The 14,119-nt window shown below is 40.3% G+C and overlaps 1 protein-coding gene across 1 annotated transcript in view; it reads right to left on the reverse strand.

Annotated features, from left to right (window-relative positions):
* cdh13 (cadherin 13, H-cadherin (heart)) overlaps positions 1-14,119 on the reverse strand; it is a 357,669-nt gene that overhangs the window by 71,797 nt on the left and 271,753 nt on the right. The window contains exon 8 of the mRNA XM_080027417.1: positions 10,179-10,319. Within this exon, the coding sequence (XP_079883543.1) occupies positions 10,179-10,319 (141 nt within the window). The remainder of the gene's footprint in view (positions 1-10,178; positions 10,320-14,119) is intronic.

Here is a 14,119-nt window from a genome sequence, read left to right on the forward strand (position 1 = left end):
TTTTCCTCTATACTTCTTTGGCAATCACCTATTCCCCCAAGTTATGACATCAGTCAATATGTCATTCTTTTCACTAAACAGTAGACTCACTCCACAGAAAAAAACATAAAAATCCAACCACAATCAATGGATCTGTGATGATTTCACTACTAGTTGGCGATCAACAGGCTCAGAACCTCAATATAATTGTAGGCTACTCTCACAATTCCAAAGGACATAGGCCAGCAGATATGTGAAAGTACCTCTCATAGCTATAAACACACACACTGTACGTTCAACATATTCTACTGATAGGACACCAAATTAAACGCGCACACACACACACACACACACACACACACACACACACACACACACACACACACACACACACACACACACACACACACACACACACACACACACACACACACACACACACACACACAGAGAAAGTCAAATGGACGGAGCTGGAATCAACGTATTTCATTCCTGTAGATGTCTGTCGGAATGTGTTATGAATACAGATGGGGCAATGACAGGCAGCCGGACGGACAGTTGAGCAGCTGTTCATTTGGCCTAATCGAAAGTACTTTGTGACACGTCCCCACTGCCCCAAATATTCTATTTGAGAGGGAACACACATAACAGTGGCCCCTCACATTAAACCTCCAGAGACAAGACTGTTTTGGCCACGAGTAACGTTTGCTTCAATGCCACATCACAGCAGGGAAGTATACTGCAACAGAGGCAATTAAAGTTGATCTTCCTGGGCCCATTAGTTGCTTCTTTGCAGCTATTCTTTCTGAGCATCTTTATCACCTTTTTAACTGCACACTAAAAATGGAGGTACAATAAAATAACCTTTCTGTACTTACAGGTACACTCTACATTGTTTTTTCAAGAGGACAGTAGAATGCCTTTTGACGAACATAAGGGTATAACTCATTTGTACCATTTCAAAGATGTGCCCCTTGAGGTAGGCATGGGCCGGTAAATATATAATTGAATTATTATTAACAAAATTCAAATAAAAGCAATCCTTTAAGTGAGCAGCTCAACATCGTTTTTAGAAACATGCTCACTTCTACAGGGATGTTCTGAACATTAATAAACGTGTATGTTAACATCCTGTGGGTTCTTGTACCTATAGAACGGTATCACAGCGATAATGGCGTTATTGAAACCCTGATTTGAAACCACGTCATACCTTGGAACTGGTTATCGTCCCAGGTTTACCTCTAGGTACACACTGACACTGGTACTACTATTTTTAAGTGTTTGTCTTGAAGCCCATCTCTTCTTACTCTCACTGTTTTTTGATCCTCCCAAGATGGTTCTCGGAAAGCTTAACGTGTCTATTGGAAGTGGGTTTATCTTAACACACCTGAAAAGACGCAAAATACATTAGTCTAACATAGCGTCTAGACGTGTTTAAAAGTCTTAAAAACTTAGTATTTCTTTGTAAAACTGAGGCAGATGTCGGGTAAAGGTTGAATTCAGAAAAAATGTTCATTTTTCAAGCAGCCACTTATCTTTCCTTTATAGGCTTTTAAAAGCAGCTTAATTCTCAGCAGAACGAGGTGCAGACAGACAGCAAACCTGTATAAAAAAGCACCATTTTTATTGTAGGAGAATGAAGCTGAAATGAAAATCCAGTGCACATGATCACTCATTTCCCCACACAATCCTATACACACAGTGCATAGTGTGTACAGGATTGGCAATTTACCTCTCTGTCTAACCCCCCACTTTACCATTCCCACTAGCATTAATCCTGAATACATTAAGTGAGCCCTGGTGAGTTAATGAGCTTACCTGTGTCTTTATTAAATTTGTACAGCTTCTGCTAAGGCTGTTTGCAAAGATAGATTTGTTTTCCGATGAATCTGACATTCAGCAAAGCGGCTTTTCTTCCTTTGTGTAATATGACAGCTCTCATACCTGTCAATGCAGGGGTGGGGGGGGGGGGGGAAATTCAGAACGTCCTTATTCTGAAGTTCGCTCCCATGTGTTCCACAGGGAAAGTAAGAGTATCTGCTGTTTATTTAAAGATTGTACATTTGCCAACAAGTTAACGGCCTAACACTGGTCATCATGACTGTTGGCCACAGTTGTTGGCTTCACACCAACAACTGTGGCCAACAGTGATTCCGTTTGAAAAGTTGGCCCATCTGCATGGATGGATGATGCATCATACACACTCATGAACTTGAAGATTGCATATTCTCTCTACATTTCCTGCTCTCCTCCTGTGCAATATTGTAGGCTATTGATACTTTACAATCATCATTTATACAAAACCACTATTTTATCTAAATGTCAATCAACCGTTGGGATCAGTTTATCACATTACAGGTTTTTAAACTTATCCCAATGAGGACTCGGAGTTATGTACAATTAAATCTATGGCCAGTTTCTCTGACAAAATAGAAGACTGTGGGAAGCTCGCAGCAGCCTTTTCAAATAAGCCCATTATGAGCGTGTGACTGACAGCTGACTTTGTGATGACTTACACATTACTATTCTTCTGGGCAAACTTCACAATTGCGGGGCAATAAGCTTTGTGTTAATTCAAGAGGGTTTTCAAAGTCTTCTATTGGAAGTGAGACGCATCACACTATTCACTGCATCTGAATAAAATGACCTGATGAATACATGGGCCACCGGCTTTATGCAGAATGTGTGCTTGACATTAAGTAATCAAAATGACCTCATACTGTATGCAAACTTATTTAATAATGCATTTTTTTTAAACTGAGCAAAGGCGAAACGTAAAATACTTGAATATTTGTGCAATTATCATCCAAAATGTGGATCAGACATGCTTTAGCAATTCTTAAAATATATAAACCCCTGTTCTCATCTCACCCTTTCCCATTGTACATTCATGTGTTGAGGTCAACACATCCACACATGCACACACAAACCCATTTGTACCTTCGTCCTGTAAGTAACTTGCCTCTAACCTGACATACAGTGCATACAAATCCTTTCCCATCCCTTTCCTCTTTGTGACATTGTGGGATTTTCTGGCCAACCTTGCCACACCACATCACCTAGGGTAAGCGCTGCCGTGTGTATCTCAGAGCCACCGAAGCAATCATGCAAAGCCCCGGACTAATCCGTGACACCCGTTGGCCATCCCCCCCGAAGACAGACTAGCGCACTGACAGGGCCCTGCTGCCCCTGTGCCGGCTGCTAACACCCATCAGCACAAACGTCTTTATCAGCGGGACAGCTAGCAGGAGTTGCAGGTGAGCATATTCTTCTGGTCATTGCAGAGGGGAAATGAAAAAAATAGAGGGAGAGAGGGAGCAGACAGATAGATGGACAAGCTCAAAGAAATTGAGTGAGAAAAAAGAAAAAGGAAAACTGGCTGTCAGGGAGTTTGAGCGACAGGAGTGATAAGGTACCATCATGGTCTTGTTATGAAGAGCAAAAAGGGGGGGGGGGGGGGGGGTAGGGAGCAGCCAGACATGGCATGGAATTAGCATGCCATGTCATGAGAGGGCGAAGAAGTGAGACCAGGAAGTGTGCAAAGGGCAGAGGAAGATAATGAATGAAGTGAGCATTACGGCATTGGTGGATGAAGATGGAAAAAGGAAAAATCAGAGAAGGAAAAGAAAAGGGTGCTAGTTGTGGAAGAAAACAAGGGGTAAGTCATCTGCTCTGATACCGGCATCAACTGGTACAGAAGTTTAACAGTAGCCACACAAGTTCCCTGGTAAAGCGAGAGTGAGGTCAGTGTAATATCAACATTTCACATACAAGGCCCTTCAGCCAGGATTTTTCAAATAACAGGGTCAACAATGGCAGAACCCCCCGAAAAGGACTGATCTCCTGTCCTAATCACAGATTCAAAATGTACATTATTTGACAAGATGTAAGGGTTATGCTTATTAAAAAATATAATATATTCATTTTACATTACATTGACAATCCAATCGAACATAACCTGAGTAGAATGCAGGTTAGCTGCATCTCCATTGCATTTGAGCCTAGAATTGTAATACAAATTAGCATCTCATTATTGACAGTAGTATCTTTACTATATCTGTACTAGTCTGTTACTTCACCATTTCACTTTTTCACTTTACCTCCACCTCTGTTACCTTCTGTGATGTTAATATTGCTTGCTTTTAGCCTGTTTGACATCTGTATTTGAGTGAACAAATGACAACAATAGGTAAAAATTAACATTTTACATTACACTATGTCAATTAGATACAATTAGCACACTGGGAAAGGGTATTGAACACCAGTTGCCAGTATTAGTAAGTCAGTAGTTTTACCCACTATATCCTGCATACATAAAGTGAGCCCTGATGAGTTAATGAGCTTACCTGTGTCTTTTTGTTAAATTTGAACAGCTTCTGTTCAGGCTGTTTTCAAAGATAGATTTTTCGATGAATCTGACATTCAGCAGAGCGGCTTTTCTACCTTTGTGTAATATGACAACTCTCATACCAGGGGGAGAACAGTCCAAACTGATGTTCTTTAGCATTTAACCCACATGCTCACCAGTGAAAGTAAGAGTAACACTTCAGTTGTTTATTTCAGTCAGTGGTTTTACCCGCTATGCTATCTAACTGACACCTGACATTGACATGACTGCACTCTCGCTCTTTTCTACAAATGTCAGATGAACAACATGTCAAGTGACACAGCGTTGATGCAGGGATAATTGTCTGGTGAGCTCTGTTCTCACGCTCCAAATTAAACGAAACCAGAAGAAAAAAGTTGCCATGGACACAGTGTCCTCCTCAAAGGTAGATACGGCCATGGGCACACAATCCCAGAGAGAGTGCACCTAAGACTAAGACTAAACACATAACCCCAGTTCTGATCGGCAAATACAATTCATCAGTATTCTAACAGTAGCAAAACCTATCTGACCTTTCAGATGAAAGAACCAAAAGATTCAATAATACTTTTCTCCTTTCCTCATAAAAACAGGATTAGACTCTCACTATAAAAAGGTATTAGGTCATAGCCAAGTCCCATACAGAAGCTCAACGCAATACATTTCCTGGCACCTTAGCGTCTGATTTTTAAAATGGTAGCTAGATTACACAGAATCATCCAACCCTAAAAATAACTTACTAAAGGGAAATATAACTACAGCTGGGCCTGCGGTTCAGCTAATTCTAAACAAAAGTATTCTCTATGTTCATGTGTCACTCTTAATTACATCAATGATTATTAGAGCAGGTAATATTTTCAACATCGACACCTATTTGCGTTCTTGAGGACCTGCCCCAAAGCTGAAACAAATTTAAACAGATGTTTTTCAGAAATTGGTTTACAGTCTTGGAGATTGTTTTGAAGACTGTTTACATCTGACAACATTTTAATTACAATGAAAGAAGGAATGTAAGTGTTTTTTTGTTTTATAATGATACAGTAGTGTTTAATTTACCTTAATTTATCCTCAAGAGATCATTGAGGGGTGACCCACATTTACAATGCCATTATAGATATTTTTTTTGTAAAAATATTGAAATAATTATAATTTGTAGTTCTTGCTCTAGAGAAACACATATATTTGGGCTTGTCTGTATTAAAAACAAGCATGAGGTCCACTAGACAGTCCTGCGGGGCATTACACAAGCTCTGTAGGTTCTGTATAGATTGGTGCACCCAATCAGAAATGCAATACAGTACTGTGTCGTCGGCGTTCAGATGGGCGTGACAGTTTTGTAGCTATGAAACAATGTTTTTGATACAAATTGTAAATAGAACTGGACCCAAGACTGAGCCCTGTTGGACACCATTTGTAACTGTCAAACACTCAGATTGGTATCTTCCCAGTTAGACTGGCTGCTGTCTATCAGACGGATAATCCCTAAACCAGCCAAATGCAGAATGATCTAAACCAATGTCACGCAGGCTCGGTCGGGGCAAACAATTCTGTTTCCAGCATACTAATCTGTTTCCAACTGACAAACACTGTACTGTAATTGTATTTGACCAATATCGTTGTGTGTGCAGGAGCAACAATATAGTTTTCACTTGAGTTCCATCAGACTCCAGTGTTTTCAACTTTGGGACTTCCTCACATGTTTTGATGACATTTAATAAGACTTTTTCAGCAGCTTCTATTAAAATTAACCATGTGACAAATCTATTGACCCATTGGTCAGCAGTGAACTTTCCTCCCCCTGAAGAGAGTTGCCAATGTTTCTCAGTGAATGCACTATGCTTTTCTGTACTGACTGTGTTCAGGGGGTGGCGGAGAGTTGCATCATGTGAAGTAGAAAAATCAGCAAATAGTTAATGTTATTAATGGGCCGATGTCTTCATTTGCAAACAGTACATAACTAATGCTAAGTGTTTGTTAATATAAGGAGGAACAAGCTTCTTGTTTCAACGTGCATAGGAAGCTAACTGCGGCTCCTAGCAAGAATGGATCTCGGATGTCTAAAAGTCAACCGTTGACAAGGAAAACCCAGATGTCTGTAACTCAGGTTTCCGTTAATATGTCAAAAAGTATATTCTTAAGAAAAAGAGAACATAATGCACTGTAGCTGCTGCTGTTATATTTACATTTCCTTAAGACATTTACAATTCAACTTTTAATGTCACTAAAAACAGCTACTATAAAAGCTGTCGTCCATGTCTTTCAAACCTACTGCTGTCTGTGGCTCTACAATACAAACTCATTGACGATCATCTTCAAAATAACACAAGCATAATGAGAAGTAAATGATTCCAAACTTGACTTTTCCCCCCTCTGTTTATGTTTGTATGTCATATTGCAAGAATGACAACTAATGGTAGCACATAAACCATATTCAGGATCTGATTCGGAGCTCATTCATTTTTAAGACGCAAAACCGATGGCTTTTTGTATTTTATATACATAAAGAATAACTTTAACATCTTCAATAAAGAGAGATGAATCAGGGAAGAAAGCAGAAACATATTCTCTGCTGTCTGATCTGAGGATATGTGCAGGAGTGGTTGTCTGAGGCAAATACTTCACACGCTATGAATAGCTGTCTCTATGCAGAGAGCTGCAGTAGGTACAGGTCTGAGAGGAAAACAGAGAGGCACCCTATGTGGGGATTATGTTGGCTGAATTCAAACTAAATGTCAACTTTTAAAACCCAGCTGCATTGGATGTAATGAATAATAACAAAAACAAGTCTCCTGCACATTTATTTGCTGGATTTTTCTTTTACTCTCTCTCTCTCTTTCTCTCTCTCTTTATCCTTCTCCATTGGACTCTTTTTAACCATTTGTTCACCATTCTCTTTATCTTTCGCTGCTTGAGTTCTGCACACAAGTTAGAAGATAGGCTTTTGAAAGGATAGTTCAGTATTTTTGAAGCAGGGTTGTATGAGGTACTTATGAATAGTTAGTCTGTTACCTTATGGAGATGGAGATCAGCGGAGTCATTTTATTTTATTTTTTTTTTTTTGGGGGGGGGGCATTGTACTGTTTCCAAGGGGGAAATCTAAAAAACTTTTTTTCTCCATTTATGTTAATGCTTGCCTCCTGATTATTCTATTAGGAAAGATTTTGGAAAGTCCCCTTGAAAAGACTTGAATAATTTACCTGGTGAAAGCCTGAGTGCTCCTGCGGACACAAACCCAGCATGGATACACACACTCGCAAACACACTCCCAATATGATGGCGGTCATCTATGAGGTCATGGATGATTCATGGGTAGGTTTGGAGCGCCCAGGGAGAGTGGAGGGTAGAGGATTTATACGGGGGGGAGCTTAGCGCCTTCAAACACTTGTTTTTTAAAAGCTCAATTTCTCCACGCCGTTAAACGGATCTCTTCCCAGTGAGAAATGAGAACATTAACTGGGATACGGACACAGTGCACTCTGCTTAGCCCTGCCGAGCCCTCTGAGCTGTAACATTTCACATCTGAGCCGCGCTCCTTACAAGCTTCCCCTGACACCCCAATGCATCATGGGAGAGCTCTAGGGGAAGGTTCGGTTGGGGGCAAACATGTGATGTGACTCAAACCCTGACAACAGCTGCAGGCATTTCTATTAAGAACTACACAACTCAATGTTACAACTTGCATCTTGAAGCACAGGGAAGGTAGAGGAGGGAAAAGAAGCCGCCATGACTGCAGCTTTTTATTTTTAAATGCATCATGAGGTGGCACAAGGATGTGTGTATCTGCACATTTTATTGTATAGCTTAACTGGCAGGCACCAGTTTAGTCGGTTGGCTTTTCACTAATGCCTTTAGGCAGCGCTGACTAAACAAATCAGCCCTGATCCACAACACATCTGCTCCCACTCCTGTTCACAGATTCCCTTATCTTGCCTGTGCACCCAATAACCTAGCTACGTTGATGTATGTATGTATGTTTGTATGTCACATTATGTTCTTTGCACACACATGAGAAACATATTATTTTTGCAGGGGCTTTTATGAACTTTACCTTTAGCAGACACTCAGGCACAACATGGTTTATTTTTATGTGTATGTGTGAGTATTCAATCTAAAGGTCACACTGAGGTGGATGAGTTAAAACACACATACACATGAAACGGTGAAGGTGGGCGTATGGGTGGGTGTAACTGAGCGTGGCACTGGAGACTTGTTTCAATAAAAGGTTTTATGTGTGACTGTGAGGTGAGATTTGGTAAGGATTTGAAAAGTAAGTCCATGTTTCAAGCAATTGCTGCTATTGAAGCAGAAATTATCGAAGTTAATTAATGAGTTGAAACTGTATTCCCGTTACATTTAGAACATATTCATTATTCTAAATAAAGCATGTTATCCAGGTGTACAGTTAACACATTAAAAACGAAAACTTTAAATTGCTTAAAAGTATTGTTGGTAAAGTGAACTCTGTTGTAAACTATTTAAACATATTTTTCTCAGCTATCTTTATAACGCTTCTTATGTAAAGTTTGTCTAATTTCATAAATTAAGTTGGCAAAACTTGAAAATGCTGGTAGTTTTCTTTTAAACTTAATGGAAAAGTAAGTTATATTTTTTTGTTAATAAACAAGTTAAATCACTGTACATTCCTACAGCAATCACTTAAACAGTATTGCACAGGTCATAATACAGGTCTACCAGTCATTCAGCTTTGCAGTAATTGTCAGATCAAATGTTGAGTATCCCGCTCATTTTTATGTTATCAGGAGACAGAGAGTTACCCATGAACGATGACTCGCTGCTCTCCATCATGGCACTATCTGATGGAGACGGCTGTGTGTTCATGTGGTGGTGGTGACGTAGGGACGAGGGAGGGGACTGCTAACTGCTGTCACTGAAAGGAAGTCAGCTAAAAGGACCATATCACTTACATATCCCTACCTTCAAGAGTTTTAGTTTTAGCAAAAAACTAAAATGTTGCCTTGGAATTTTGAGTTTTCATAACTTTTCTGTTTTTACAGTGCACAATGTGATGGTTAGGCCAGAACTGTGTACGGTAGTTTGTACCTTGTTTGAGCGTGTGTGTGCAACCCGATCTCACGCCGAGGCGTGAGATAGACACACATGAACTATTACACGCCTTGCCTGACCAGGGCGTGTGAGTTACACACGCACCTCCCGTAGTCAAGATGGCCGCCGCGGTGTTCCGTCAATGTTCTATCTATATTCTAACCTCTCCCTGTCCCCTTGCCCTAACCCTAACCACCCACGCCAGGGTGTTTGTCTGCGGGGCTGCAGCTGGATAGTATTGAAATGCTGGGAGAACATGTCGGCCCCTGTTGGTGCTATTCCTCCGTTCATTTAGACGGGCGGGAGGTGCGCGTGTAACTCACACGCCCTGGTCAGGCAAGGCGTGTAATAGACACGCCGGTCCATGCGTGTCTATCTCACGCCTCGGCGTGATACCGGGTTGGTGTGTGTGTGCGTGTGAGAGAGTGTGTACAGTATGTGTGTGTGTGTGTATGTGTGTGTGTGTGTGTGTGTGAGAGAGAGAGTGTGTACAGTATGTGTGTGTGTGTGTGTGTGTGTGTGTGTGTGTGTGTGAGAGAGAGAGTGTGTACAGTATATGTGTGTGTGTGTGTGTGTGTGTGTGTTTGTGTGTGTATGTGTGGATGATTAAATAAGATGCAACATTGTAAAGCCGTTTGGATAAAGGGGCGTGCAAACACAATTTACTGACAAACTCTAATGTACGTAGAAGGTAAGCTGATGGGGATTATTAAGAAAATACATCATTCAAAAGACGTAGAGGGGGTAAAAAAAAAGGAATGGTTCTCACCAGCGGATGTGTGAACTCAGGGGCATGATCGTTCTTATCTGTGATGGTAATAGTGGCCGTGGCTGTTCCTGTTAGGCCCACCTCGCTTCCTGCCATGTCCTTGGCAACAATCTCCAACTCATATGTTGTGGTTGGCAGTGTCTGGGGAATACATAAACAGTGATGTAGAGTTAAAAACGAGCAAGATATACCATACGTAAAGCAGCAACATATGTGGAAAAGTCAAAAAAGAAAGAATAATTTCTTGGTTAATGTAACAGTAAGTAATGCACTGTATCAAGGATAATGGAGAAAATACTTTACGCAGAAGGCTATAAAGGAGAAAATGTCTACACGAGAAAGACTATGTAAAGGCAGTGCAAGTTAAATCACTTTGGCAGAATGAAAGACAATCTCAAGGTTGCACAGCAGTAGCTCCTGCAATCAGGGAGGACTCACACATACACGCAAAACACTCACAAAGTAAAGTCAAGACTGTTAAAATGAAATGAAAAACACTCTCAGTGAATGGAAAAGTCTGTGAATATTAGAGAATCCATTTGGGAGGCAAAACATGGAAAAATCACTTTTAGATGAGCCGTGTGAGTGATTAAATGAATCCACCAAACGCAAACGCAAACGCCAAAGCCTATCATCATGTCTCAAATGACTGTGAGAGCATTTAACAAACCTTGAAAGCTCCTAAAATGGTCCAATGACTATAGGGCCTTTAACATATCATCAAATTAACTGGATAAAGGCTGAAAAGATTATCTCAGTGTAAATATGCACTCACATCATAGTGTTAAAAGCTCCAGTAAACACTTGCTGCATCCCTAGGGAGACCTCAGAAGGCCACATTTTGAAATGCATTCATGTAAGAACAGATAGGTTGGCAGAAGAGAGAGAAAGAAAAAACAAGTCCCTAAAGCCATGCATGCGTGGTATCAAAGCACAAACACACTAAGCACGGTTTATTCTCATCCATTTTAAATATCCCAGAGGGCTCAAAGCTTTTTTTTTTTTTTTTTTCCTACATAAATCTTCCACAATGCTTTGGGGCATTGAAGATCAAGGTTTTGAGGCCCCGTCTGAAAAGACAAACTACCATCATCAAACTTATTTGTAAAATCAAAGTGAGCTTTGAGATTGTGTGGACCTTAGCGGTGCTTTGAGAATCTTCAAACATCTTTTCAGTTATCTTTTATTGTTGATTCAATTATTGAAGATAAAGGAATGAGGTGAAGATCAATAAAACCCAAACTGAACCAAAGTCATTCTTGCTTATACACATAATAAGTGAAATGGTTCTACAATCCCAAGGAAAGAGATCTATCTTTGATTATAAGCAGCTTTCTCGAAGCCCAAACCACCAAATTAGATATGTAATTCAGTTACAGGCCAGCCAGCATATGTAATCTATATAACAATTGGATACATATAGTTGCATATACAGTGAGGGAATGGAATTCATAATGATTACAGCAGTGAAAATAATGTGTTGCCATAATTCATGTGTAATAGGAATGTTGACTGTGGTGTATAAATAACAGGAGGTAGGGACTGGTAAAGCCAACATTATTTATCCGCTGCAGTGTTTTTCTCCCTACTGGGGGTGTTAACTGTCACATGCTTAATAAACTTCATCCATCTATCTCACTGGAATTGCAGCTGAAGCTCTCTCCTGCATTGTAGATTCACATCCACCCAAACACATGGGACTCTGACGTTTGCTGTTTTGAATAATAACACTTTAAAAAAATGTATGTTATGATAATCACAGGAGGATTGTATTTTCACACAATTTCTCCTTGTTTTGTCTGTCAGACTTACATACAAGGGCTTTCATTAGGCCCTTGTTTAACACTAACTGAAATGCCTATAGGAGGGCATTTATGGGCCTGTTCATGCTGATCCTGCTTGGCATTGTAGTTACATTGTAACCATGCTTTTTTAGTCAGTGAAATATTCATTTCAATTTCAGGTCATTTTTACAGGATTAAATGGCTTGGTTTATGTCTCCTTTTTATGCTTGCTTTAATGCTTGAGTTGGCAATGATAAAAGCTAGTTTTAAACTGATCAGAATATCTCCTTCAATCACAAATACATTGCTGTTTACTGCACACACTGTGTCTACCCTAAAAGCATTCATGTCCCTGCTCTTTAAACTTAGAAATGTTCAAGCTGAGTATTGTTGATGATACTGTTTAATGACAAAGAGCTCCCTGTATCCCCTCACACAAAGCTCACTATAATGGTAGTTGTCAGCGTGTGTGTGTGTGTGTGTGTGTGTGTGTGTTTTGTATTGTGCTCCTGCCTGTTCTCATCAATGATAATGCTAATCTTTACTTCACTTTAATCTTGGGAAAATGAAGGGAAAGATCTACAATCAATGGCTTAATGCCTTGAACCTCTTTTTAATTATCATATCAACTAGACACAGTGAAAGACTGAAATAACGTTTTGTCAAGTCCAGTAAAACATTTGAATACATCCCAATATCACAAAAAACAACTTGCCTCAGGGGGATTAACAACCTTTTCAGCATACAACACCCTCTGTCCTTGAACACTTTTTTCAAATGAGGAAAAACTGGCCGTATTAACTGTTCCTGACAGTTTACCTTTACATTGGACATTCAAGTGTCCAGCAAGTGACCGTCTTAAATAACAAGATGCTATCCACCAAAACCATTCCAAAAAGCGGTTTACAATGGTTTTCAACTCAATAATGGCTCAAAGTAATTGAGCACATGACCTCCTCTGGATAGCTTCTTTTTTCTTAATCATAATCCGTGCATGGTTAACATGGTCAATTCTGACACGAGGAAAATCAGACCACCATTCACCCATACATCCAAAAGCCTTAACAGGAGGACATGTGTCTCCATTGTATTAAAAGCTGAACTAAATTCAATAAATACATCTCCGGCTGAGTGAGTAGTCAGTTGGAGATGTTTGGACACTTCATCAAGTAACAGTTGCATCGTTAGTATATCTGTATTTTATATGCAAAACAGAGAAGGGATCCCTCTTCCAGGATGGACAGGCATGTAATAGATGTTGTGTAAAGAACAGACCAACAAAAAAGTCACAGAATAATCAACATATGTTCATTTCAAAATCACAAAGTGGACCTATATGTAAAATAGTTAAGGACCTTCCATCATTTACATAGAACTTAACGGCAGGAGGTGGCACACATTTATTTGAACTCCATCCATTTTTAGCAGCTGCTCCACAGCAGTCTGTGGAAAGAGCAAGACAGTAAACAGGTGTTTCTCTCAATACTCTGTGTCACACATAGTGGGTGACGGGGATGTCCCTCACAACCAGCTCCTGCTCCATCAAACATTGTGAAGACAGATGGTGCTCAGCGGACCCGTGAGTTTATTAAACCCATGCACACAATAACACATGCATGGGCTGCCTCTCAAACACACATATACAGGCAGACACATACACAACTGCACACAGACGTACACTCTTGCCGTCCAGCTGGAGAAGAGAAGGCCTGTGGGATAGCTGCAGTCTCTGTGGTGTCTAAACACATTGAGTTTGGCCTCCTCTGGCGACTGACAACGTCTTAATGCGTATTTCCTGAGTCTCAACTCAATTATAAACTCCCTGGTAGTACCTGGCCAACGAAATATGTTCAAATCCACTCTGGGCTAGAGTTACAGCCAGGGAGAATTTCTCCTCCAGTTGTTAGAAAACTTTTACTGGCCTAGTGGTGATTGAGACACTCCTCTCAGCCAGCCCCTTCATTTCCCAGCTCCTTGTTAATTTATCTGGAAACACTCGATTAAACTATCGTGATCTGCATTAGCGGTACAGCCAATGGGAGACTACAGCTTTAGGGGACCTAATCAAATGATTTGCTTCCAATAGTTAGTAAGACATTTTACCAAGGCAAGTCATTGTGACTCCTCTTGGGACTAGTAATGACTGTTTAAAATCGA

This window comes from Ammodytes marinus, assembly GCF_949987685.1.
Source record: "Ammodytes marinus genome assembly, chromosome: 5".
Taxonomy (NCBI): domain Eukaryota; kingdom Metazoa; phylum Chordata; class Actinopteri; order Uranoscopiformes; family Ammodytidae; genus Ammodytes; species Ammodytes marinus.